This window comes from Uranotaenia lowii, chromosome 2, assembly GCF_029784155.1.
Source record: "Uranotaenia lowii strain MFRU-FL chromosome 2, ASM2978415v1, whole genome shotgun sequence".
NCBI lineage: Eukaryota > Metazoa > Arthropoda > Insecta > Diptera > Culicidae > Uranotaenia > Uranotaenia lowii.
In genome coordinates this window covers 306,887,850-306,914,760 of record NC_073692.1, presented here as the reverse complement: position 1 = coordinate 306,914,760, position 26,911 = coordinate 306,887,850, and the positions used below count along the sequence as shown (strand labels likewise).

Here is a 26,911-nt window from a genome sequence, read left to right as displayed (position 1 = left end):
GTGTATGCCGAGCTGTTAGGGTCGTTGCGAACGTTGTGTAGGACACCTACACCGCCACGGAGTATCTGAGTAGAACGCGCTCCCAACGACGGAAGCTGCGTGGATAAGACTTGACCTTCTTCGCAGTCGAACTCGTAGGGGGAAGAGTATTTACGCCGCGAAATACTCTCGGGTAGGGTGACTTCACGTCGTCGGCGGGTGAGTCACTCGAGTCGGTGTAGGATGACGTCTTCGCCGGGAATCATCCGAGTAGTTTCGTAAAGCCCCGGACGTGTGCTGTGGCAGGCGCGTGTCCAGGATAAGCTGCTATCGATTCGGCACACGGACGGGCAAAGAGGAGAGGGCCTCGAGTCAAACCAAGTGGAGCCAAGATCTCGAGTCGTTAGAGGAGAGGTCATTGGTCTCTTGCAGTGTCTCTTGCAGTTACGAGTAAAGGCCGGACCTCGAGTCTCATTGATATGTTTATCTTGATTAAAAAACTTAACTTTGAGATGAACCTAAATCTGAACTTTTTATTTGAATTCCGGATCTGAATCCTGCCTTTTGGACCTGAGTTCAAAATCTGAATTGAAAATCTGACTATGAATTTTTAATCTAAGTTCCAGATTATAATTTCTTTTAATTATAAACCAACAAGCAAAATTTGTATCATAACCCTCAACCAGAAATCTCTTATTTCAATTCTAAATATTCGTCTTCTAATTTGAATTATTTTTTTTAGTAATTTATTTGAGATTCAATTTGTAAATCTAAATGAAAATTGCGAATGATAAAACTGTTCCAGGTTTTTCCCCAATGATGATCCAAACTGGATTTCAATAATGTTTATAAGCAAATTTGGATCCACAAAATCTAGAATTATTCTAAATATTTTCCCGCTTATATCCGTGCCGTGCAACTTCGCGTTATTTTCCCCAACATCCGCCAATATCAAAATTATTCAATGAAATCATGAAGAAAAGCACTTAAAAATCTGATTTCTATATCAAAACACATCAGTTAATTTTAAATCACATTTTAAGATTCTAAAAACCGTTCATGTTAAATTGGATAAAATTTGTTAAAAAAAATTGGACGCAAAATACGTATAATTATATTTTTAATTAATCAATTCAAGTTTTCGTTTGATTTTGCAAATAATGTGAACAAAATCAAGCAACATGTGGGCAATCTGGCAATAATAATTAACAAACATATCTTTCGCACACTTCGTATTAAATTTAATGATATTACGGTTTACTATACATATGGTGTCTCTGCTAGTATATTATAATGTTAGAGTAAGGTTGCCAGATTGCCAGGTTTTATCCGGGATTGTCCGGATATTTATTACAAAATTAGGGAGCAGTCTGGTCCGGCCCGGGTGTCTGGATTTCATTGAGAAAGCCCGGATTTTGCCTTGATTTATTCACTCTATTTGGCAAATCAAACCAAAAAAAAAAAAAATTGTGATGTAGAAATTTCTATTTATGCGTCCGAAACGAAATTTTTTTGAGTAAGTTTTACAAAAATTATTTTATGTAAAAGTTTTTATTTAAGCCTAAAATACGATTTAAAATCTGTCGATAAATTTAGATGAAAAAAAATATTTTTCATTTTTTTCTTGATTTTTGTTGAGTAATTTTGGGTTTTGACAACATTTGCAGGGATATTGCCCGGATTATTGGTCGTCAACTTTGAAAACAAATGCCTGGATTTTTCTAGGTTTTTGTATAAAATTTCCGGGATTTGACCGGCCCGGCTACGTGCTGAAAATTTGTTGCAAACTTATGTTAGAGCTCATGTGCAAACAAAAATAACTAAGAATCGTATGAATGAAACAGTACAAGTCTAAAATGAGCTACATATTTACAAAGCCGAATCACAACCACCGGGTGATGAATAACTCGAGCAACTTTTCTTGTACCGTTCCAGATTACACCCAGATACACATATAAACACGTTGCATATGGACATTTTATTACCTACTAAATAAACACTTCTACAAAGCCTCCACCCCACTTGAACCATGGAAGGAGCGAGCGGAAGTAGCAATTCGGATCCACGGTTCGAGTTTCTCGGATCGTTTGTCCAGAAAACACTTAAACTGAAGCCGGAAAAATGGCACCGTTTAGTCACACTGTAAGTATAGACGACATAAAAAGGGGCTGTACCGAAAAATAAAAACCTTAACGAACAAGCTGTTTGATGTAATCGTTGCAATGGCCCGTTCCTTTAGGATTTCGTCAGTCGAAATCGGTCTTATCTCTCATCCTACAAATTAACTAATAATACCACTTCAGGTGTTTTTGAGCTTGTCCAGTATACTCAATTTAATTTGAATTTAACAGGCTTTAGTAGATATTTTCCAAAGGTTCTTGAGGTATGTAGTTGCTTCTAATATTTCTTTATTCCAGAGAGGAGCACAAAAACGTATTAAAGGAATTCTTTGACAACCCGTTGTGCTTAGTACTGATCATTATCCTCACACCATCCGCACAATTGATTCCCATAGTCAGTTTTCCATTGGCTACATTGAAGAATAAGGGTGAGTTTGCTCAAAATACTCAGAAAATAGTATCATTTAATGAGAGTTCCTCCATTTTAGGCGTATATTTTGTCAAAAAGAATGGCATCGAGGTGCCGCGGGATGGTTGCAAGAACAGCCTTGTTGTTGGCGATCTGGCGCCGCGTACTATCGATCAACTCTCATGTCTGGTGGACGAGATCTTCGTTCCGCTACTGTCCAACCCGGACAATCACCATGGGTGGCCCGAGATGGTCGCACAGGATGTGCAGAAACAGGTTCACAGTCTCAAGAGTACCGTTTATCAAGTTCAGGGTCAAGTTAGTGGACAGACCGTTCTACCAATGCCCGTCGGGGTTGATAAATGTGTGCAGACTGCTAAAGAGCTGGTAGTTAATGCAGAGTGTTCGATCAATCTCTACCTGAAAAGCGCGATCGAGGGAGTCGTCATCAAGTGGGCCACCCAGGTGAACGACGTGATGCTCGAGTCCAGCGCGAACGCTTTCAACGGAGGCCAGAATCCGGTCCCAACGGCCGGTAAGTATCCAGACCTTTATTGAGGAAGAGGGTTAGCTAACATCTTAATCCGGTGCAGAAATCGCCTTCTGGAACAATCGCCTCAAGAATTTGACCTACATCTACGAACAACTTCGCCACGAGCGGATTCGTAGTATGGCACTGATTCTGGAGTTCACCGATAGTGCCTATTATCCATGCTTCAAGACACTTTTCAAAAATGTCGTCACAGGTTGGTTAATCCGTCATAACTTAACAAAACTTAAATAATCATTATCCTTTGTTCAACAGCTCTTGCAGAAGCCCGTGACATCACGCTGTACCTTAACCCTTTAACACGTCACTTTCAGCAGCTGGAAGATACGGAGTTTTCCGAATGCAAGGTGCTGCTAAAACCACTGATGCACGTTGTGTGTCTCATTTGGTCCAACTCCATATACTACTGTCACTCGGCGAAGCTGATTGGTAGGACAGTTGAAAAAATTAACTCCTCAAAAGCTTACTTGACCTATGATTTGAAACTAATATGCATTCTATTTCAGTTTTGCTCCGACAGATTTGTAATTTGATCATACAACAAGTGAGTAAACTTATTGATTGTCAATAGGGAACCAGATTTATTATACTTTTTCTATTGATTACTACTTATAAGTTTGTTATAATGTGCTGATGGTAATTTTTGTTAATGTGTCTACCTTCAAATGCATAGTTGGTCGACTTACTTACTTACTCAATGTTCCCGCGCCGATCCTCCGGTGCATAGAGCCGTGGTAAAAGACTTCCACTGTTGACGATCCGGAGCCAGCGTCTTCACTTGGTCCCAGTCAAGATTCTCGTCGACAGTTCGTATTTCGGCGGCTAGGCTTCGCCGCCACGAGTTTCTGGGTCCTCCTGTTCTTTTTATTCCATTCAAGCGCCTCTCTGAAAATTTCGTTATCATCCCTTCGCAACGTGTGTCCAATCCGTCTCCACTTACGTTCCCGAATCTCGATTTCTTGCGCCCTTTGATGAAACCGGCGATGTAGTTCCTCATTTGAGATCCAGTTGTCAGGCCACCAAGCGCGGATGATATTCCGCAGGCAACGGTTTACAAATACTTGCAGTTTTCGCGTCGTTACCGCATATGCACACCAAGTTTCACAGCGTAATCTGGCTACCAAGATACTGGAAGCACTCTACTTTCTCAACTTTTTGCCCAGCTACCATGAAACTGGAGGGATTTCCTGTGTTGATCTCCATCGACTTGATCATTCCGACATTTACTTTGAGACCTGCTGCCTAGGAGCTTTTGGTGAGGTCGTCGAATTTGCTCTGTATATCCGGTTGTTTTTGGGCGAGCAAAACAATATCGTCTGCCACGTCAAGGTCGTTCAGTTGCTCCATTGTTGAAGGATTCCACGGCACGGCCACGCCGGTCCTCGCAAATATAAAATTCTAGAAAACGATTTACAATTTTATTGTTTCTGGTTCCGAGTACACTGCTCTTCCGTTTGTCATCCTCTACCCAAGTTTTCTGAAGGCCGGTGAGAAGCCTCAGATAATTATACTGATGAAACTCAGATTTTGGCATGTTGGGTACGCAGAGTGACAGCGAATTTAATGAAAACGAGCAAAGCTGACATACTTTTTCTTGGTTTAATTTTTGTTACTATTTATACCAGCATTATTGTATTCTGTCCTACAGTATGACCCATAAAAAATAAGAAAATCTGTCATTCAAGGTTTTCTTAGTGTTATTATGATAAAGAAACTTTTCAATCATTCAGGCATGTAATAAACATGTTAAGGAACGTCACCCGACGTGTCCACTTTCGTTCTCAGCTACTCTCTACAGTCGGTAGCTTGATTGGGAGCATACCTTCGCAATATAAGCCTCTTACATTGAAGCTTCCACCTCTGTGATGGAAGCCTTCAAAGAATCGACACTTGGCTGAGAGTGTCCACAGGCCTTCGCTTGAACTTACACCCAAACCAAATAGTCAAGAGGGTTCAAATCCGGACTGCTCGAAGGCTAAAGATTCTTTGGTGAAAATTTCATATTCTCTTCCAGCCGGGTTTGGTCCGTTTCGAGATATGGCATGGGCTCCATCTTGTTAGAAATTCACTCGATCCATGGCAACTGTCTCCAACTTCTCGGATATCCAACATACGCAAGATCACGCTCCACTTGGTCTAACCACCTCGCTCGTTGTGCCCCTGCTAATAATAATTAGCGATGTGTACAGGTTACACAAGTCTTCTCGACCTCTGTTGCTTATGGAGTCCATAGTAGACACAACTTCCGCTGATCATTCGCCGCAGGATCTCAAGGCTGGTGGCATTGTCTGTGGTCACTAGTGAGCAGAGATAGACAAAATCTTCGACTATCTCCAGCTCGCCGCCGTCGATCGTGACCTTGTTATTACTGGACAAGCGGACTCTGTCGGTCTCGGATTCGCAGGCCTGCATATACTTCGTCTTGGACGTATTAATCATCAACCCAATCCTTCCTACTTCGCATTTTAGTTTGCGGAGGATCTCCTCCACCGCCGCAGATGATCTGCCGACTATATCAATATCGTCGGCAAATCAGATAAGTTGACTGAATTTGTTGAAAATCGTGCCCCGCATTTCGACCACCGCACGTCAAATAACACCTTTTAGCGCCACATTGAACATCATGCAGGATAGACCAGGATAGGCCTTGTCGAAGCCCCTTGCGCCTTTTGAATGAACTCGCGATTCACCCGAAATCCGCACACAGGACGCGTTCCGTCCATCGTTGCCTTAATAAGTCTGGTCAGCATCCCGGAGAAGCCGTTCTTTTCCATCATTTTCCATAGCTCGGCACGGCCGATCGTGTCGTATGCGGCTGTGAAGTCGATGAATAGGTGGTGCGTGAGACTTGGGGTTCACGGCATTTTATAAGGATTTGTCGTAGTGTGAAGATCTGGTCCGTCGTGGACCGTCCCTCCATGAAGCCAGCCTGATGATTTCCCACGAATTTGTTTGCTTGTGTGTCACGCGGCGAAGTAGGATTCGGGACAGCACTTTGTAGGCGGCATTCAGGACAGTGATCGCTCGGTAGTTCTCAAAATCCAATTTGAACCCCATCTTGTAGATGGGGCATATTACCCTCCTTCCACTCCTCCGATAGCTGTTCTGTGTTCCAGATCCGGACCATCAACCGGTGCACACAGGGGTAAATGAGCAAAAAAGGTGATCATAATTATTTGCAGCCAAACGGTACACGTTAGACATTTGATGTCTTCGAGACATTTTATGTAAATTAAATGATCTTTCATATTTCATTAAGTAAAATGTAATTAACTTACTAAGGGGGGAGATAAAAAAATTATTTATTGAAATGCTTAGCTTTGAAGCTTGACACATTCAATAAAGTTGTAGATCATGTAATTTTAAGAAACTTTGTCGAAGACATCATCAAAATTGCATTTGAAACAAAAAAGTTACAAGCATTTTAAAAAATTAATAAGTACTTTTCAATTTTTATTAAATAACTTTTTTGTGTATGATTTGGAAACTTAATATATCAGAACAAATTGTTTGAATTGCAAAACCACACAACTTTGTTGAACATTTTAATAGGAAAAATCGTTTTCCAAATGAGATAAAACAATTAATATGGTGAAAATTGGCTTTTTTCGGACACTTAAACCATGAAGAGTTCGGACGAGTTCGTATGATTTTATGAATGGATTTTGTTATTCAAGTTATAAGTTTCAGAATCATGTTTGGATTAAGGAACGGTTTTTAGCGGAAGTTTTGCAAACTTCCTATTAATAATAGGTTTTTCCCCCAAAAACAGTCGTAAAATCTTCTATAAAAATCCATCAAAACGAAACGAAATTAACTAAGCAACCAATCTAGTATCAATACTAATAACGTTTTCGTTTATACGTGGCATGCCTCGAGTTGTGCCCTCCTAGCTGTTTTCGTGTTCGTTCATTAATTTAGAAGTCCACCAGTATTTTAAAATGCTTGTAACTTTTTTGTTTCAAATGCAATTTTGATGATGTCTTCGACAAAGTTTCTTAAAATTACATAATCTACAACTTTGTTGAATATGTCAAGCTTCAAAACTAAGTATTTCAATAAATAATTTTTTTATCTCCCTCCTTAGTAAGTTAACTACATTTTACTTAATGAAATATGAAAGATCATTAAATTTACATAAAATGTCTCGAAGACATCAAATGTCTAACGTGTACCGTTTGGCTGCAAATAATTATGATCACCTTTTTTGCTCATTTACCCCTGTGTGCGGTGTAGGCAATCGGCCAACTTGTCCGGGCCCATTTTGATGAGTTCAACGACGATGCCATCCTTCCCAGCCGACTTGTTGATATTCAGCTGGTTAATGACCTCCTTAACTTCACTCATCGTTGGGAGTAGCTCCATCTCGTCATTGGCTACGCCGGCGATGTGTCTTTCCCCACCATCTTGATTTCCTGCATGTGCGCCGTTCAGGTGTTCATGGAAGTTATGCTTCCACCTTTCGATTACCATCACGATTGTCCGTCAGGGTGCCTCCGTTCTTTTCCCGGCACATTTCGGCTTGCCCTTTGCGGGATGCGTTGAGTTTCTGATAGAACTTTCGTGTTTCTTGGGAACGATGCCGCTGCTACAGCTCCTCTGGCTCTTCCTCCACCAGGTAGCGCTTTTCTCCTGGAGAATTGGGACTGCCTCTTCCGCTGTAGGTGATTTTCCACTTTTCGACGGGTTCTTCTTAGTACAACTTTCGTCATCCTACACTCCTCGTCGAACCAGTCGTTCCGATGGTTTGGTTTCCTTTATGGTATCCCAACAGTCCTCGAAAGGGCTTCGTCAAGCTCGCCCTATGCCCGCAGCGCTGCTTCGAGCGATTGCGCGTAATCTGCCGCAACGTTAGGTTGCTTCAGTCGTGCGATATTTAACCGAGGCGTTCGTCAATTTCGTATGTTGTTCACTACAGAGAGCTTTGGGCGCATCTTCACCATCATCACATAATGGTCTGACTCGATGTTGGAACCTCGACAGGATTTGACGTCGATGATGTCCGGGAGGTTGCGACTGTCTGTCAAAACCAATGTTCACCTAAGTGATTCATAAAGTCTATTATCGAACTTCAATTCGCACAATCAAACGAAATAAACAAATTTTAAAAGGTAGATTCAACCGAAATCTGGGAACTATACATATTTAAGGTGCCAAATAATAACCTAATCCATTGACAGGCCAAACGCTTCCTGGATCCGTCATCGATCTTCCACAGCGACATCGACGAGGCCATGCAGCGGATATCGCTATCGATTCAAATTCTCAAGTACTTCCGTACGGTTTATGATGAGTACAAAGATAACATCGCTCCGTTCTTTAAAGAACGCCCTGTGGTCAACTGGACATTCCACCCGAACGCCGTTTTCGAACGGTTCAATGCGTTCCTCGAACGACTGTTCACCATCCAGTGGTTCTTTAACACGGTGACCGAGTTCCTCAAACTTGAGAAGGTTGAAATCGGTGGCTTGAAGGGCCGTGCGCTCAGTGCCCGCATCACTGGCGTATCGGTCGAGTTCAATCAGTGCTTTTCGCTGTTTGCCTCAAAAACCTACGATGTGCTGGACCCGGACGATCCCACGTTCAAGGAAGACTTCGTCAAGTTTCAGGACCGGATCCTGGAGCTGGACTTGAAGCTCGCCGCCATCCTGTGCCAGGCGTTCGATGATTGCCACAATTTGGAAAGCGTTTTCAAGGTAAGTTTTCTTTAAATATTTTGAGGAAATCATATAAAATTGATTTTTCCCAACAGTTGATCAGCATCGTCGGAACAGTCCTAGACCGACCAAAAATAAGAGAAGAATTCACCGGAAAATACCGACAAATATTGTACATGATCGATGCTGAACTTTCTACTTGCGAAGATATCTACGAGATGCAAATGGAATACTACCGCAAGGAGGGGCATATCTTCGTAGACCGAAGTGCTCCTCCTGTAACGGCATGTTTACGCTGGGTTTTGCAACTCACAAACCGTATCACAAAACCGATCAAACAGTTCGAAACACTACAACATCCGTAAGTTTGAACATATAATGTATTCTGTGCTATAAGATATCAGCTTGGTTTTATTTCAGTGTGGTTCAATCGGAAGATGGTACGGCATTGATTGTCCGTTACGATGAATTGATTCGAAAACTTAAGGAATTCGAAAAATCTATTTTCGATGCTTGGGCTGAAACAGTTCAGCCAACCATCGAAGAACATCTGGATACCTCGCTCATCATAAGGAAGCGTGGTAACGCCGAACTCGCCTTGAACTTTAGTCCTCAGCTGTTTGCAATTCTAAGAGAAGTTCACTACTTATGTTTGATGGAAAAGGAGAACATTCCTCAACGTGGACTGGAATTCTCCGAGAAAAACGATGTCTATCGATCCTACACTCTCAATCTCGAGAAGACAGTGGAATGGTATAATAAAATCCGTCGCAACTGCACAGATGTGGAGCTTACACTGATCAAGAGTGAAGTGGAGGAGATCGATCAACTGCTGGAACGAGCAATCAACGAACTTACCTGGAACTCGGAAGACGTAACGGAATACATGCTGCAGATTCGAAACCCTGTCGAGCAGCTGCAGAACAGGATGCATCAAATTCAACGAAACTTGAAAGAAATTCGCACTCTGATGTGCTCCTGGTCCAAAGCACCACTATTCGAGCGAAAGGACTCGAAGAAAGATACCGTCCTGTGCCTTGAAGAGCGTCCGGATCGGAAAACCAAACGCTACACCGAACTGGAGTCCGCCGCAATCAAAGTGCACCAAATGCTTGAAACCAATATGCACCTTTTCGGCATGGCTGAAAGGCAGGACGATGAAAATTGGATTAAATACGTGAAATTTGTCGATAACATTATCTATGAAGATTTGCTTTTCATGATAGGAATAAGGTGAATAATCGAACCAACAATCTTTCAATGACAAAAAAGTACTAATGTTTTCTTTACAGTATGGGATATCTCGTAGAGAACATGGACCCAAACAACAATTTAGCACCACTGTTTGAATCAAGGCTGGAGCTCCTAGAACCAGAACTGGTGTTTGTACCCTCACTAAACCCCACCGATCCCAATGGATTCAACTTTCTACTCGCTGATTTGGTAAACGACATCACCCACATGTCGTCGCTGATTCCACGACTGCTTAAAACGGCTACTCAGTCCTACGAGGAGCAGATAATGAGTAACGCTGATATGCAGGAGATGAAAACTGAAATTTTACAAGGAGTTGATCGTGTAATACAGGAGGCTGCACAGTTTTGCAGAGACTTCGAAAGATACAGTTACCTTTGGTTAGAGGATCGTGAATACAGCATGGAGATATTCCTGGAGTACGGCCGTCAACTTGAAATGGACGAATTAGATCTAATAAACAACAAAGACCCCGAGGCACCCCAACCTCAACCTCCTGCTATCGAAGCCTTCCGAGAGCAGATCGATCACTACGAATCTCTATACCTTGAAATTGAAAAGATTGAATCGTTTCAGATATTCAACGCGTGGTTCCAAGTAGACGTAAGACCCTTCCGGCAGTCTCTCTTGAACATCGTCCGCAAGTGGGGTAACATGTTCAAGGACCACCTGGTCACCAATGTCACCTACAGTCTGACAGATTTGGGCAACTTCATCCGGAAAGCAGACGAAGGGCTGCTGCAGGTCGTCAAGGAAGGCGACTACGACGGACTGGTCAAGATTATGGCTTATCTCATGCACGTTAAGGAACGTACGGCCACCACGGACGAAATGTTCGAACCGATGAGAGAAACCATCGAACTACTGAAATACTACGATATGGACATCCCAGAGGAAGTCAATGTGTATCTGCAGGAACTGCCTGAACAATGGGCCAATACCAAAAAGATTGCACTCACTGTTAAGCAACAGGTTGCACCACTGCAAGCAAACGAAGTTGTCGGCATCCGGAATCGGATCGCTGCATTCGATGCGCACATTACTCTGTTCCGGGATATTTTTCGTACGTATGAATTCTTCAAGTATGATCTGGATCTGCCTTATCTGCTCATGAATCGAATCAACGGTGATATGGAAAGGTTGGAGCGGGAGATGTCAGATATTCAAGAGTCCGGAAGTCTCTTCGAAGTTCCCGTGCCGGAGTTCAAATTACTGAGACAGTGCCGAAGAGAAATGAAGATGCTGAAGGTTAGTGTTGAAGGTCGTAACAAGCATAAACTAACAAATGTATTTAATCTTTTTATAGCAACTGTGGGACTACGTCTACATTGTCCGCACCAGTATCGAGGACTGGAAAACAACTCCATGGAGAAAGGTGGACGTCGAAAACATGGATATCGAGTGTAAGAAGTTTTCTAAAGATATCCGTCTGTTGGATAAGGAGATGCGATCCTGGGACACCTACATGACGCTGGAGGCAACGGTTAAAAATATGCTAACATCATTGCGAGCCGTTGGTGAACTGCAAAATCCGGCCATCCGTGAGCGTCACTGGAATCAGCTGATGTCATCGACGAAGGTTAACACTCCGCGTTCGGATTGCGGCCAGATGCATTTACTTTTTATTTCGTTTTTCTTGAAGCATTACTTCACTTTTTGAGTTGGAAGAGGAAAGCCTTTGCTTTGAAGTGGTGCTACAGCTGGGTGAAGTACTTTGTATATTGACTACTTTTCATGCAATACCTCGCAAGGCACCCATCAGTGGTGTCAATTGAATTTATTGTTTATCAATGCCAAAAGACATACCCCTAATAAACAGCAAATAACTTTTTTGTCTAATAAGATACGAAGTTACAGTCTTCGACAAAGTTCTTCAGCGGAAAATTTCCTTTGAAGAATTTATAAATTGGCACAAAAACCATGAGCAGGCTTTGTTGCACAGAAGAAACAAAAATTAAGTTGATTTTTCAGTACAAAATATTCCATTTTCCCATAGAAACCTAAAAGTTCAAATTTACTCATGTAAACGTTACTTAAAAATTCTGCAAAAAATCATGGATGAGTTTTGAACCAAAACGAAGCTTTTAATACCCCAGGGTTTGAGGAATTCAAAAATGACCCCAAATCGACTCAGTCTACTGACACATATTATCAATGATCTACAAAACTTTCCATACTCATGGTAGCGCAAACTTCTCAACTTCTACCAAATTTCAGTAAACTACGGTCGATCAGAGTTATGATTGTTGACTATACTTTCAGAAATTGGAGAAACTTCCACTTATCGTGCGCCTTGGGAGTATCAAATCTGTAAACACAATTTTTGTACCTACTTTTAAGAGAAATTCAACATTCCGACTGTTGAGTATCGGTGACTTTGCTAAAGAGCCTCTTTTTTTCATTATCAATATGTTTGAGCATGTATTGCATTAAAGTTTACATTTATAGAAGTCCATAATCAACCAACCCGGTATAACCGTACTTCTTATGGTCAATGTAGCAATCCTACACACGTCGAACTTGTTTCTGAACAGCTAACGAAATTTTTTCGAGAAATATGATGTAATGATCAAGTTTATTAAATGCCAAATTCTCTGATTCATGAATCACTGGAATGGTCCACAATTTTCAACTTTTTTCAAATCAAAAACTTTCCAATCGCCTGCAACCCCACTTGATTCAACAGGCTTTCCTCGAGAAAAACGAACAACTCTGCCAACCTCACCCAAATCGCACAGGTTCTGGAAGTATTCCGCACATAACACAACCCAAAAGATCATGCCGGCACACTTGCTCATTTTGATGATTTCCGTTTTCAATTGTGATATGTGCAGAAAATCACTTTGCCAAACAGAGAATTGCCCACCCGGTAATAGTTCCAGATCACGCGATACAAGCGAGTCCCAGAAGCTGGCAACTATATGTAGCTAGACACGGCTCTACTAGTGTAGCTCTAATTTGATTACCGCGCTCCTTTTGATTAGCTCAAGCGAGTTTCCCTTGTTCATGCCCTAGACTAGAGATAGAGCACCTATTTTTCGCCCTTAATCGGTAAAACGAGCAGCTTACCGAGAAAAGCCTGTCGTGTGTGTCGTGCACCCCAATTGTGTGTGGAATATTTTCATTACCTTCCGTTTCCATTTTCATCTGATTTTGTTTTTTTAAATGATCAAACAAAAAGCTTTGTAAATAACGTCAATGTCTATTCCTTCTACTTTTTCTTTTTTTACTTTCATCACTTTTTCGATGAATTTTTGTCTGTAAATACACTACACCGTAACCCCCCAACCTGTAAATATCGTATAATCTGCATTCCAGAGTTTAGCAAATCTGCCGCCCGAGATAACAGTAAGTTGCGAAGCCATGTAAATATGCGTTTTTAAATAATTTTTATCTGAATTTTGAACAACAGAAACTTAAATAACTTTTTATTGGGGCGAAATAAAAATCATTCTTTCCGTTTTAAGGTCACGTTTATTATGGACAAAAATACAACACTATCGGACCTGTTGGCGCTGAACCTTCACGAGTGCGAAGAAGAAGTCAAGAACATAGTCGACAAAGCAGTAAAGGAAATGTCGATGGAGAAGATTCTGCGTGATCTGAACACAACGTGGTCAGCGATGGAATTCGAGAACGAAATCCACTCTCGAACCGGATGCTCTTTGTTGAAGGCCTCAGAAGAGCTAATCGAGACCCTGGAAGAAAACCAGGTCGTATTGCAGAATTTGATGACTTCGAAATTCGTAGCCCACTTCTTGGAGGAGGTTTCAACCTGGCAGAAGAAACTAACCACAGCAGATCAGGTCATTACGGTCTGGTTTGAGGTTCAGCGTACCTGGACTCATTTGGAGTCCATTTTCATGAGTTCCGAGGATATTCGAAAGCAACTACCGGTAGATTCAACTCGCTTCGACAAAATTGATACAGACTTCAAAATTATGATGGAAGAAATGTCCAAAACTTCGAACGTTATTCACGCTACCAATCGTGATGGACTTTGCGAAAAGCTAGACGAACTTCAGGGTGAACTGACCCTTTGCGAGAAGGCACTAGCCGAATACCTGGAGACCAAACGTCTCTTTTTCCCCCGATTCTACTTCGTGTCGTCGGCCGATTTGCTCGATATCCTCAGCAACGGAAACCGTCCGGAAATAGTTTGCAAGCATCTTACGAAACTGTTCGATTCGATTGCAAAACTCAAGTTTCAGCAAGAACCTGATGGCGTCACTCGCTTCTCAACCGGGATGATAGCCAAAGATACCGAATACGTCAAGTTTAACGAATTGTGTCCCTGCACTGGTCCGGTACAGATATAACAAATTTTATACTACTCAGCCTTTGTAACCTTTACATTCTTCTAGGTTGAAGTTTGGTTGGATCAAGTTCAAGCTGCGATGAGAGCCTCCCTGCGGAACTACAAAGCCGATGCAGTGGTAGCCTACGAAGAAAAACAGCGTGAGCACTGGTTGTTCGATTACCCTGCTCAAGTTTCACTCTGCGGTACTCAAATTTGGTGGTGTACCGAGGTCAACATCGCATTTAGTCGACTCGAGGAAGGTTACGATAATGCCATCAAGGACTACTACAAGAAACAGATTGCTCAACTTAGCACCCTGATCACACTACTCCTAGGAGAGCTTACAAAGGGAGACAGACAAAAGATCATGACGATCTGTACCATCGATGTCCACTCGCGAGACGTCGTCAGTAAACTGATTCAATCTAAAGTCGAACTAGGATCTGCGTTCCAGTGGCAATCGCAGCTACGTCACCGTTGGGATGACGGAGAGCGAGATTGTTTCGCTAACATTTGTGATGCGCAATTCCGCTATTGTCACGAGTATCTAGGAAACACTCCACGATTGGTGATCACACCACTAACCGATCGTTGCTACATTACGCTCACCCAATCGCTGCATTTGGTTATGGGTGGCGGTCCAGCTGGGCCTGCAGGAACGGGAAAAACCGAAACCACCAAAGATCTTGGACGAGCTCTCGGAATCATGGTGTATGTCTTCAACTGCTCGGAACAGATGGATTACAAATCGTGCGGCAACATCTACAAAGGTTTAGCCCAAACGGGAGCCTGGGGATGCTTCGATGAGTTCAACCGAATTTCGGTTGAGGTCTTGTCCGTTGTAGCCGTGCAGGTCAAATCGGTACAGGACGCTATTCGCGATAAAAAGGATACCTTCAATTTTATGGGTGAAATAATTAAGTGTGTTCCTACAGTTGGAATTTTTATCACAATGAATCCAGGTTATGCGGGTCGTACCGAACTACCAGAAAACTTGAAAGCTTTATTCAGGTAAGGCTTTCCTTTACCATACTTAGATCAACATGAACTAACAAAATATTTCTTCAGACCATGCGCCATGGTGGTTCCAGATTTCGAGCTGATATGTGAAATCATGTTGGTGGCCGAAGGTTTCCAGGATGCGAGGGTTTTAGCACGGAAATTCATTACACTCTACACCCTGTGTAAGGAGCTGCTCTCGAAGCAAGATCACTACGATTGGGGTTTGAGAGCTATCAAATCTGTGCTGGTGGTGGCGGGATCTTTGAAGGTCAGTGTGTTTTGAAATTCGCGTCCCTTAGGCAGGGGTTCTTTAAGATTTCTTTATTTGTAACTTGTTTGTTACCTACTAGCGCGGTGATCCGGGTCGACCAGAGGAAGAGGTGCTGATGCGAGCACTTCGTGATTTCAACATCCCAAAAATCGTAACTGATGACATGCCCGTGTTTATGGGTTTGATCGGTGATCTTTTCCCTGCCTTGGACGTACCCCGGAAGAGAGACATGGAATTTGAGAAGACGGTCAAACAGGCTACCCTCGATCGAGCGCTACAACCCGAAGATAACTTCATTTTGAAAGTGGTTCAACTAGAGGAATTACTCGAGGTACGACATTCGGTTTTTATCGTTGGCAATGCTGGAACCGGTAAAACCCAAGTTTGGAAGACGCTTTACAAAACATACCAGAACATAAAAAAGAAACCGATCTTCAACGATTTGAACCCGAAGGCGGTAACCAATGATGAATTGTTCGGAATTATCAACCCTGCTACCAGAGAGTGGAAAGACGGTTTGTTCTCTGTGATCATGAGGGATCAAGCAGCGTTGCCTGGAGACAACCCCAAATGGATCATACTCGATGGCGATATCGATCCGATGTGGATCGAAAGTTTGAACACCGTTATGGATGACAACAAAGTGCTAACGCTGGCTTCCAATGAGCGTATCGCGCTTACGCCTTTAATGCGACTGATCTTCGAAATTTCGAATCTACGTACCGCGACACCGGCTACGGTATCGCGGGCTGGTATTTTGTATATTAATCCACAAGATTTAGGATGGAATCCGTAAGTTATCGTTCCCTTTAGGATCTTTATCTCAATGAACTCTAATTTTGCTATTTCTGTCCATAGTTACGTGACGAGTTGGGTCGAAACTCGTACCATCCCTGCAGAGAAATCTAACCTCGTAATCTTGTTCGACAAATACATCCCGGCCTGTTTGGACAACATCCGGTCCCGGTTTAAGAAAATCACTCCGATTGCTGAGATGGCTCACATACAGATGCTTTGTCACTTATTGGAGTGTCTGCTGATCCCAATCAACACCCCTGCTGATTGTCCCAAGGAGTGGCATGACCTATATTTTGTGTTCTCTTGTGTTTGGGCTTTCGGTTCAGCTATGTTTCAAGATGCGGCTATTGACTACCGCGTCGAGTTCAGCAAGTGGTGGATAAACGAGTTCAAAACCGTTAAATTCCCGCCCACCGGCACAGTCTTCGACTACTTCATCGATACAGAGACCAAGCACTGGACTCCATGGACGGAGATCATACCCAAGTTTGAGATGGACTGTGACCAGCCGTTACAGGCCGTGCTGGTACATACTTCTGAGTCCATTCGCTTGCGGTTTTTCCTGGATTTGCTGATGGAACGCGCACATCCGGTCATGCTCGTGGGCATCGCCGGCTGTGGCAAGACAGTTGTTGTCAACGAAAAATTGTCGAACTTGTCGGAGAACTTTGCCGTCGCAAACATACCGTTCAACTTCTACACCACTTCAGAAATGCTTCAAAAAGTTATGGAGAAACCATTAGAAAAGAAAGCGGGTCGTAATTTTGGACCTCCCGGAAGCAAAACACTCATCTACTTCATCGACGATATGAACATGCCAGAGGTGGACGCCTACGGAACGGTGCAACCTCATACACTGATACGGCAGCACCTCGACTACAGCCACTGGTACGATCGAAACAAACTCACGCTCAAAGACATACACAACTGTCAGTACGTGTCGTGTATGAATCCCACCTCCGGCAGTTTCACCATCAACCCCCGACTCCAGCGGCACTTTTCGGTGTTCGCTGTCAGCTTCCCTGGTACTGAGGCGGTTACTACCATCTATCATTCGATCCTTCTTCAGCACTTTGCGAATGCTGAACAGAAATTCAACATAGCTGTAACTAAAATCTCGCAAAATATTGTCGCCGCTAGTTTGGCTCTGCACTCTAAAGTGGCACAAGTATTTCTGCCGACGGCCATCAAGTTCCACTACGTTTTCAACCTGCGCGATCTGACTAACGTCTTTCAGGTCAGTTTACTGCGCTTCTTAATGAATATAATTGAAATTTACTAATCTTTTGATTACAGGGGCTTCTTTTCAGTACCAATGATTGCGTTCTGGCTTCGAACGATTTCATCCGGCTTTGGCTGCATGAAACTCAGCGGGTGTACGGCGATAAGCTGTTGGATGATAAGGATATCGACAGCTTCACCAAGATGCAGAACGATCTGGTTAAGAAATCCTTTGAGGAAATCGATGAATCGATCGTGTTCGACAAACCCAATATCTATTGTCACTTTGCCGGTGGCATTGGTGAACCAAAGTACATGCCCATCACTGATTGGGGAGTGTTGTCGAAGCTGCTACAAGAAGCTATGACGTCGTACAACGATTTGATCGCGGCCATGAATCTGGTTCTTTTTGAGGATGCAATGATGCACATTTGCAGGTTAGTTTATAAGAAAGAATAGGGTACATTCGCTTGACTTTCAGTGCGCTTGCCCGCTTGAAGGCTATCTAAATCGAGCAGCTGTTAAACATCGCAAAATGCTTTCAAAAAGCCTTTGAAATGCTTCGTAGACCTGCTCTAAAATCGACACACATACACACATTGTTTGCACAGTACATAAAAGTTTGTGAGCAAAAAAACGTTTTTACATATGATTCTTCTTCAAGTACCGTCCAGAGATGAATGCGAATTGCCAAACCCATATTTCGACCCCTTTCAATAAATACACAATTAATTGACAAATGGATTTTACATGTTATCGAGGTATGCTAGAGGTTAACCCTACATTTTCAAATTAGACAATTTTCTGGCGTGTTGAGATGACGCATGTCCTCCGACATCCCTTGGACGTTGTTTGCAGCATACTTCTAATGCAAATAGAAGTAGACCTTTTTTTCCTTTTTCATAGGAATTTAATCCATTAGGTTATCCTCCTTCGATAGAAGTAAAACGAATATTGTTCGTTGCATTAAAATTTAAATTTTGTGCATTGTTAGACGGTCGCAGATATTCAAACAAAGCATAACTTAGAAGCGGGAATGGAGAAATGAAACATTATACACTGATTAGAAAAAATTCGATAACGTACATCCCGAAGTATCTGAATCTTTTAAAGGGAATAATAATATCTACCGACTACTAGTAGTTTGAAACACCTACAGACAGCTTTATTGGTACAAGTAGTTATAAGTAGGTATATTTTTTGAAGTAGATGAATTCTACAATCGAAAAGAGTTTATTTCCAAATCCATTCGAATAACTCCATTCGCTAATCGTTGCAGGATCAATCGCATTCTCGAGTCACCAAGAGGAAGTGCTCTGCTGGTAGGTGTCGGAGGCAGCGGTAAACAATCTTTGAGCAGATTGGCTGCCTTCATATCCAGTTTGGAGGTCGCACAAATACAGCTTAAGAAAGGTTATGGCGTTCAGGATTTGAAGGTAGGTACAAAGAAAACATGCGTATTCTAAGACCGATTCTATTGCTTACGTAGCGGCAAGGCAGCCGGGCAGTACACATTTCAATCATGGTCAAATCGAGGATCTTATCGGGTGAACGGCCTTCTTGGCATTCTGTGTGCACCATTGTACATAGAATGGTATCGTCGAAAGATTCCTGCTACCTCTGCACTATCGCTAAATAAGGGCATTACATCGCAAGATGGTTTTCTAACAATCCAATTCTTTTGGTTGCAGAACGAACTATCTGGCTTGTATCTCAAAGCCGGACTAAAGAATGTCGGAATCATGTTTCTCATGACTGACGCTCAGGTTTCCAACGAAGGCTTCCTGGTTATTATCAACGATCTACTATCCTCTGGTGAAATCCCAGACCTCTTCCCCGACGATGAGGTAGAAAACATCATTTCCGGAGTGCGAAACGAAGTAAAAGGTGCCGGTCTAGTCGACACCAGAGAGAACTGTTGGAAGTTCTTCATCGATAGAGTACGGCGTCAATTGAAGGTGGTACTGTGCTTCTCACCTGTTGGCGTCACATTAAGGGTCCGTTCACGCAAGTTCCCAGCTATTATTACTTGCACCCAGATCAATTGGTTCCACGAATGGCCACAAGAAGCTTTGATGTCCGTGTCGTTGCGTTTCTTACAAGATTTGACTATATTACCAGGTGATTGCAAGGACTCGATTGCACGGTTCATGGCTTATGTACACACCTCAGTCAACTCAATGTCAAAGGTGTATTTGCAGAATGAACGTCGATACAATTACACCACACCGAAATCGTACCTTGAACAAATCAATTTGTATGACAGACTTCTAAAAGAAAAACACGGTGAGTTGAGGAAAAAAGTCGAACGTCTTGAAAATGGTCTAGAGAAGCTGAGATCTACTGCAGATCAAGTGGCTACGCTGAAACAAAAACTAGCCATCCAAGAAGTTGAGTTGAAAGAGAAAAATGATGCAGCTGATGCGCTCATCGAAATTGTCGGTGTTGAAACCGAAAAGGTCCAAAACGAAAAAGGCATTGCCGACGAAGAAGAACAAAAAGTAGCTGTTATAGCACAGGAAGTGGCGAAAAAACAACGAGATTGTGAGGAAGATCTCGTTAAAGCAGAACCAGCCCTTATTGCAGCCCAAGAGGCTTTAAATACCCTCAACAAGGCCAATCTGACAGAGTTGAAATCCTTCGGATCACCACCAGGCACTGTCACTAACGTGACGGCGGCTGTTATGGTTCTGCTAGCACCAAACGGAAAGATACCGAAGGATCGTAGCTGGAAGGCTGCAAAAATTGTTATGGCCAAAGTGGACTCCTTCCTCGATATGCTCATAACCTACGACAAAGAACACATCCATCCGGAAATTATAAAAGCTATCCAACCATACCTGAAAGATTCTGAATTTGATCCCGATTTCGTACGATCTAAATCGGCTGCTGCCGCCGGTCTTTGCGCATGGGTCATCAACGTCATCAAATTCTTCGACGTGTTCTGCGACGTCGAGCCGAAGAGAAAGGCTCTGGCTGCAGCCAATGCAGAACTCTGCGCTTCACAGGATAAACTCGCCAACATTAAAAGGAAAGTTGCGGTAAGTTTAAGATGTAATGCAATTTAAGTGTTTCTACTCATGATCCGAGCGATTCTTTGTGTGTTTCAGTCTTTAGAGGAGCAATTGGCAAGGCTCACAGCGGATTTTGAAAAGGCTACGGCCGATAAACTTCGCTGTCAACAGGAAGCTGATGCTACACAAGCCACAATTCAGCTTGCGAACCGTTTGGTCGGTGGATTGGCGAGTGAAAACGTTCGTTGGGCAGAAGCTGTTGCCGAGTAATGGTTACAAAACTTTGTCTCATCGAATTTGAGATTAACCATTTAATGTTCTAGGTTCATGCAACAAGGAACAACCTTACCGGGGGACATACTTCTGATAACCGCCTTCATATCCTACGTCGGTTGTTTCACAAAACAATTCCGCCTAGATTTGCTCAACAAGATGTGGCTACCATTTTTGCGGGCACTCGAACCTGGAATACCGATTACCGACAGCCTTGATCCATTGAGATTACTCACCGATGACACACAGATTGCAACCTGGCAGAACGAAGGTTTGCCCAGTGATCGTATGTCCATCGAGAACGCTACGATTCTGTCCAACTCCGATCGGTGGCCGTTGATGATCGACCCGCAGCTACAAGGTATCAAATGGATCAAGCAGAAGTATGGTGACAGTCTTAAGATCATCCGTCTGGGAACCAAAGGTTACCTGGAAACGTTGGAGCTGTCTTTGAATAAAGGAAACACGGTACTCATCGAAAATATCGGTGAAAACGTGGATCCCGTCCTCGATCCTCTTTTGGGTCGAAATTTGATCAAGAAGGGAAAGTTAGTATAAATGGGGTTTATCAGGTTTCATTGATGGATATAATTATGTTGTTTTTTTTTTTCAGAGCTATAAAAATAGGAGATAAAGAGGTTGAATACAACCCCTCTTTTAGATTGATTTTACACACCAAACTTGCTAACCCGGTAAGATAAACGAAAATAAAAGTTAAGACAAATTTTCTGACAGCAACGTTCTTTACCAACAGCACTACAAACCAGAAATGCAAGCACAAACAACACTTATCAATTTCACTGTTACTCGAGATGGTCTCGAAGATCAACTGTTAGCCGAGGTTGTTAAAGCCGAAAGGCCAGATCTAGAGGAACTAAAAGCTGACCTGACCAAGCAACAGAACGATTTTAAAATTATGTTGAAGAAACTTGAAGACGATCTCCTATCTCGTCTTTCATCGGCTGGAGAGAACATCCTGGGAGACACAGCACTCGTTGAAAATCTTGAAACAACCAAGAAAACAGCAGCCGAAATCGAGCAAAAGGTCTCAGAGGCCAAAATTACTTCCAAGGAGATTGACGAAGCGCGAGAGCATTATCGACCGGCAGCTGCACGTGCCAGTTTGCTCTACTTTATCCTGAACGACCTCAACACGATCAACCCGATCTATCAATTCTCGCTGAAAGCTTTTAGCGTTGTCTTCCAGAACGCAATTGCCAAAGCGGATCCAGCTGAAACTGTCCCCTTGAGAATGAACAATCTGATCGATTGTATTTCGTTTTCCGTGTTCCAATACACAACCCGTGGGCTGTTCGAATGCGACAAACTTATATTTATGTCTCAAATGGCTTTCCAGGTACGTAGATGTTTCTAGACTTTTTAATTAACATGTACATAACTAACATCTCTAACTCATTTCAGATCCTGTTGATACGAGAGGAGATAACGCCCGCCGAGCTAGATTTCCTTCTGCGTTTCCCCATAAAACCACACGTGACCTCCCCGGTCGATTTCCTGAACAATACCGCCTGGGGTGGCATCTGTAGTTTGGCATCCAAAGACGAGTTCCGCAACCTTGATCGGGACATCGAGACATCGTCGAAGCGCTGGAAGAAACTGATCGAGTCCGAGTGCCCGGAGAAGGAAAAGTTCCCCCAAGAGTGGAAGAACAAGACAGCACTCCAGCGCCTGTGCATGATGCGGGCACTGCGGCCAGATCGCATGACCTATGCCATGACGTGAGTTGGATGCCCGGGCAACCACAGATGGAAAACGGGTTTAGCGGGAACCAGATGCCGGAGATTCAGATGGGTGTAGCATACGAACAGCCAGATTTTTCAAGTATATTTCGTATTTCGATAGGCTTAACAGTTGGTAACAAGTTAATTCAGTATTTTCATGAACAATGTGAAGTAATAGGTATTGAGGTATTTGTAGGTACTATTTCATTCTCCATGAGAAATTTGCAGTTGTCAATACACAACTGTAATTGACGATTACAAGCTGAGGTTCGAATCAGATATCGTTTAGTAATCAATTTGTAGCCACATACTAACACCTTAATCAACTATCTATAATAGAGCCAGCAGAATTTGTAGTGTTCGGTCAAACATGTCGAAGTTTGTGCCTGGAAATCATTTAGCTGGTGAGTGTAGCTTCACTTACTTACTAACCTAATAGTCCCGTGTCGATAAGACCATGGTAAATAACATCCACTGTTGACGATTCGGAGCCAGCGTCTTCACTTGATCCCAGTCAAGACTCTCGTCGACAGTTCGTATTTCGCCGCCACGAGTTTCTGGGTCTGTCTTCGATGACCTTCTGGATTCCATTCAAGCGCATTTCTGCAAATCTCGTTCTCATCTCTTCGCAGCGTGTGCCAAATCCATCTTCACTTACGTTCCCGAATTTTGATTCTCTGATGAAACCGGCGATATGAAGTTCCATGTTTAAGATCCAATTGCCAGGCCACCAAGAGCGAATGATATGTCATAGGTAGCGATTCACAAATACCTGCAGTTTTCGCGTCGTTTACGATCTTTGACGTTTGAGTTAAACATCCGAATATTCGTTCGTAGAGATATCTGACGTGAGCGCCAGATGTTTCGGAGACTCGCAAATGCAAATCGGGCTTTTCTGATCCGGGTTTCTGGGTTTCCTTTTTTCCCAGCTGAAACTGAAAGGATTTCCTGGGTTGATCTCAATCGACTTGGTCTTCCGACATTGACTTTGAGACCTGCCGCCTTGAAGCGTTCGATGAAGTCGTCGAGTTTACTTTGTTTACTTAGTTTACTACTATCCTGGCGAAAGAGGAGAAGAAAAGTTTACACATACACACTCTCATTTTTCTCTGAGCTCGTTTATGTTTGAGTATTGGAGCCTCGAAAAAAATCGAAAATTTTAGTTGCCACACGTTAGTAAAAAAAAATGATCAGGTAATGGTAGTGATGATGTAATGAATCAAACTTATTAATATAATGATTCTTCACGCACAAACCTCGACATGTTGTTGCTGTACGGCAAACACTTAAAGGCATTAGAATTCATTGAATAATTTGCTCATGAGCTAAGTAGAAGGGCAAACAACCTGAAAATGTCAGATTTTTCAAAAACAATGATAAGAGAATGCTGTTCTACATAGTCTAAATGAGAATTTTCGGATTAAAAGTAAAAAATTAACACTCAGCATTGAAATCAGTGCTGGATTTGCTTTGAAAACTTCACTTCACAAGAACTTGTAGTAGTACATCATTTGGTATGACTGATGTATCATTAACTCAATGGCAATCCGGTTCCTGTTAAAACGAACAACCTATGTATATTTATATTCATCAATTTATATAATATTTTTAAAAAATATTCTCTTCAACAACGTTCAACTTTTAAATTTTCAGAGACTTCATCGAAGAAAAGCTCGGCGCAAAGTACGTCGAAAACCGGACGGTGGAATTTGCCAAATCATTCGAAGAAACCAGCCCTTCGACACCCATCTTCTTCATCCTATCGCCGGGTGTCAACCCGTTGAAGGATGTAGAAGCGCTGGGCAAAAATCTGGGCTACACACTGGATAACGGTAAATTCTATAACGTTTCTCTGGGTCAGGGTCAGGAGGTAGTCGCGGAATCGGCCATGGACAAAGCGGCCAGCTCCGGACATTGGGTGGTGTTGCAGAATATTCACTTGGTTCGTAAATGGCTGCCATCGCTGGAGAAAAAGTTAGAATTCTACGCCGAAGGTTCGCACGAAAACTATCGGGTGTTTATGAGTGCTGAACCGGCGGCAACTGCTGCAGCCCATATTATACCTCAAGGTATACTGGAGTCATCGATTAAGATCACCAACGAACCACCCACAGGAATGCAGGCAAACATTCACAAGGCCTTGGACAACTTTACCCAAGAAACGTTGGAAATGTGTGGTAAAGAAGCAGAGTTCAAGGTCATACTTTTTTCACTTTGCTACTTCCATGCCGTCGTTGCCGAGAGGCGTAAATTTGGACCCCAAGGATGGAACAAAACCTATCCCTTCAACGTCGGTGACCTTAATATATCTGTATCAGTCCTGTATAATTACCTAGAGGCAAACACCAAGGTGCCCTGGGAAGATCTGCGCTATTTGTTCGGAGAAATTATGTACGGTGGTCACATCACAGATGATTGGGACCGCCGAACTTGCATTACGTATCTGGAAGAGTTGATGCAACCAGATTTGGTAGATGGTGAACTCTTCCTCGCCCCTGGATTCGCCGCTCCCCCGAATACTGACTATGTAGGGTATCACACCTACATAGATGATGCAATGCCTCCAGAATCTCCGTACCTGTACGGACTGCATCCGAACGCGGAAATCGGTTTCCTCACGACGACCTCTGAAAATCTCTTTAGAACTGTATTTGAGATGCAACCACGTGACGCTGGTTCCGGATCCGGCACCACCGTAACCCGCGAGGACAAGGTCAAACAGATACTGGACGAAATTATGGAAAAATTACCGGAAGAATTCAATATGCCCGAAATTATGGGCAAGGTCGAAGAACGGACGCCTTACGTGGTTGTAGCGTTCCAAGAATGCGAACGAATGAACTACCTGACGGGTGAAATGAAGAGGAGTCTGAGGGAATTGGATCTTGGTATGAAGGGCGAGCTGACGATCACCTCCGACATGGAAGAGTTGGAGAATTCGCTCTTCCTAGATCAAGTCCCAGTGATTTGGGCTGCAAGAGCTTATCCTTCGCTACTGGGTCTGAACGCGTGGTTCGTCGATCTGTTGCTGCGGCTGAGGGAGCTGGAAACGTGGTCCGCTGATTTCGTTGTAAGTATACCTTGCGATCAAAGTCTATCTCCCATCTTTTCGAAACTCTCTGATTTTTGCGTTTAAATAAATAACGGCCAACGAATCAAACTTCCAACAATAAGGTTGCAGTGATTAAGAAAAATTGCGTTATAAATTTTGCAAAATTACAGGGTATTCAATAAGTTCAAATACACTTTTTATCTTATTGTTGTGGTAAACCCATACTACATATACATCAACATTTTTTGAGTAATGTTGTACTATCATCATACAAACTATTCCTGAAGATGAAGAGTTCATTTTCTTCAAGTGTTTATTCTACATATTGGTTTTTTTTTTTGTAAGTCTCATTAAAAATTTGTTTGTATTTTATATGAAATGTTCAAAAAGTAGGTGGAGGCTGGAGGCTTATTTCACATCCAAATAAAAAAAAATCTTCATACAAGTTCTTGTGTACCTTTGTTATTAGTTTACATTAATCATTTGGGGTTTTTCATGTAGTATTTATTTTTATCGGCCATCTCTCAAATAAAATTCTTGTTTTTGGAAATTTCTCGGAAGATCAGGAATAGCTGTCAAAACATTTGTTGGATCTCCACATATTTATAATTGCATTGACCACTCTTAAAATCAATGAAACATTCAAACACAGCCAAACTGTCAGAAATTGTAAGCATTTAAAAAATAAAATGGTTTTTATGGATTTTTTTCATTCGGAACCAAGTGCAGATAACCGGGTTAAAAAAAATCAACTTTAATTTAAAATATTAAGAAACTAGAATAAATAATCTACACAATGAAACTAAAAACAACAAAATCGGTTAATATTTGCGGCCAGGGGAACCCCAACAAACTACAAGTCAAATTTCCCGAAAAAAAACTGTTTTGACACTTTTGAAAGATTAAAATAAAAGGTCCCCAGCCCTCCGAATCTCGTAAAAATGATTTTAAATAGAAAAAAAATAATGAGATTTATCATTAATAATTGCCATTTCATTCGAATAGAAAAAAAAATTCTAGCCAGTAGAAATCGGGAAAACTGAAATTTTAAATTTGATGTCAAAATGACCTTAAATGTATAAAACTTTGCAATCTGGTGTTATTTAAAAAAAAATTTGCCCAAAAATTGACTTTCTAGGGCGGCTGATTTTCAAAAAAGTCTATTTTTGGCAAAAAAAATATTTCGGGAAAACATCAGATCTTGCCTTTTCATGCATTTTTAAGTCATTTGACATCGAAATTGAAATTTCGATTTTCCCGATTTTCTTT

The 26,911-nt window shown here is 42.3% G+C and overlaps 1 protein-coding gene across 2 annotated transcripts in view; it reads left to right on the top strand.

Annotated features, from left to right (window-relative positions):
• The window catches only part of LOC129742191 (dynein beta chain, ciliary), a 65,293-nt gene that overhangs the window by 30,417 nt on the left and 7,965 nt on the right, over nucleotides 1-26,911 (top strand). Inside the window, exons 2-27 of one of the 2 annotated variants that reach the window (XM_055734053.1) lie at nucleotides 1,915-2,121; nucleotides 2,397-2,527; nucleotides 2,588-3,043; nucleotides 3,102-3,254; nucleotides 3,314-3,487; nucleotides 3,565-3,602; nucleotides 8,239-8,754; nucleotides 8,811-9,076; nucleotides 9,136-9,948; nucleotides 10,008-11,217; nucleotides 11,276-11,548; nucleotides 13,288-13,317; nucleotides 13,437-14,276; nucleotides 14,334-15,280; nucleotides 15,338-15,539; nucleotides 15,622-16,334; nucleotides 16,401-17,577; nucleotides 17,637-17,998; nucleotides 18,841-18,997; nucleotides 19,253-20,602; nucleotides 20,672-20,841; nucleotides 20,899-21,396; nucleotides 21,462-21,540; nucleotides 21,603-22,205; nucleotides 22,271-22,587; nucleotides 24,244-25,660. In XM_055734053.1, coding sequence (XP_055590028.1) covers nucleotides 2,009-2,121; nucleotides 2,397-2,527; nucleotides 2,588-3,043; nucleotides 3,102-3,254; nucleotides 3,314-3,487; nucleotides 3,565-3,602; nucleotides 8,239-8,754; nucleotides 8,811-9,076; nucleotides 9,136-9,948; nucleotides 10,008-11,217; nucleotides 11,276-11,548; nucleotides 13,288-13,317; nucleotides 13,437-14,276; nucleotides 14,334-15,280; nucleotides 15,338-15,539; nucleotides 15,622-16,334; nucleotides 16,401-17,577; nucleotides 17,637-17,998; nucleotides 18,841-18,997; nucleotides 19,253-20,602; nucleotides 20,672-20,841; nucleotides 20,899-21,396; nucleotides 21,462-21,540; nucleotides 21,603-22,205; nucleotides 22,271-22,587; nucleotides 24,244-25,660 — 13,005 coding nt within the window. In that variant the 5' untranslated portion in view covers nucleotides 1,915-2,008. The remainder of the gene's footprint in view (nucleotides 1-1,914; nucleotides 2,122-2,396; nucleotides 2,528-2,587; nucleotides 3,044-3,101; nucleotides 3,255-3,313; nucleotides 3,488-3,564; nucleotides 3,603-8,238; nucleotides 8,755-8,810; nucleotides 9,077-9,135; nucleotides 9,949-10,007; nucleotides 11,218-11,275; nucleotides 11,549-13,287; nucleotides 13,318-13,436; nucleotides 14,277-14,333; nucleotides 15,281-15,337; nucleotides 15,540-15,621; nucleotides 16,335-16,400; nucleotides 17,578-17,636; nucleotides 17,999-18,840; nucleotides 18,998-19,252; nucleotides 20,603-20,671; nucleotides 20,842-20,898; nucleotides 21,397-21,461; nucleotides 21,541-21,602; nucleotides 22,206-22,270; nucleotides 22,588-24,243; nucleotides 25,661-26,911) is intronic. The other variant, XM_055734054.1, reaches the window with a different exon arrangement.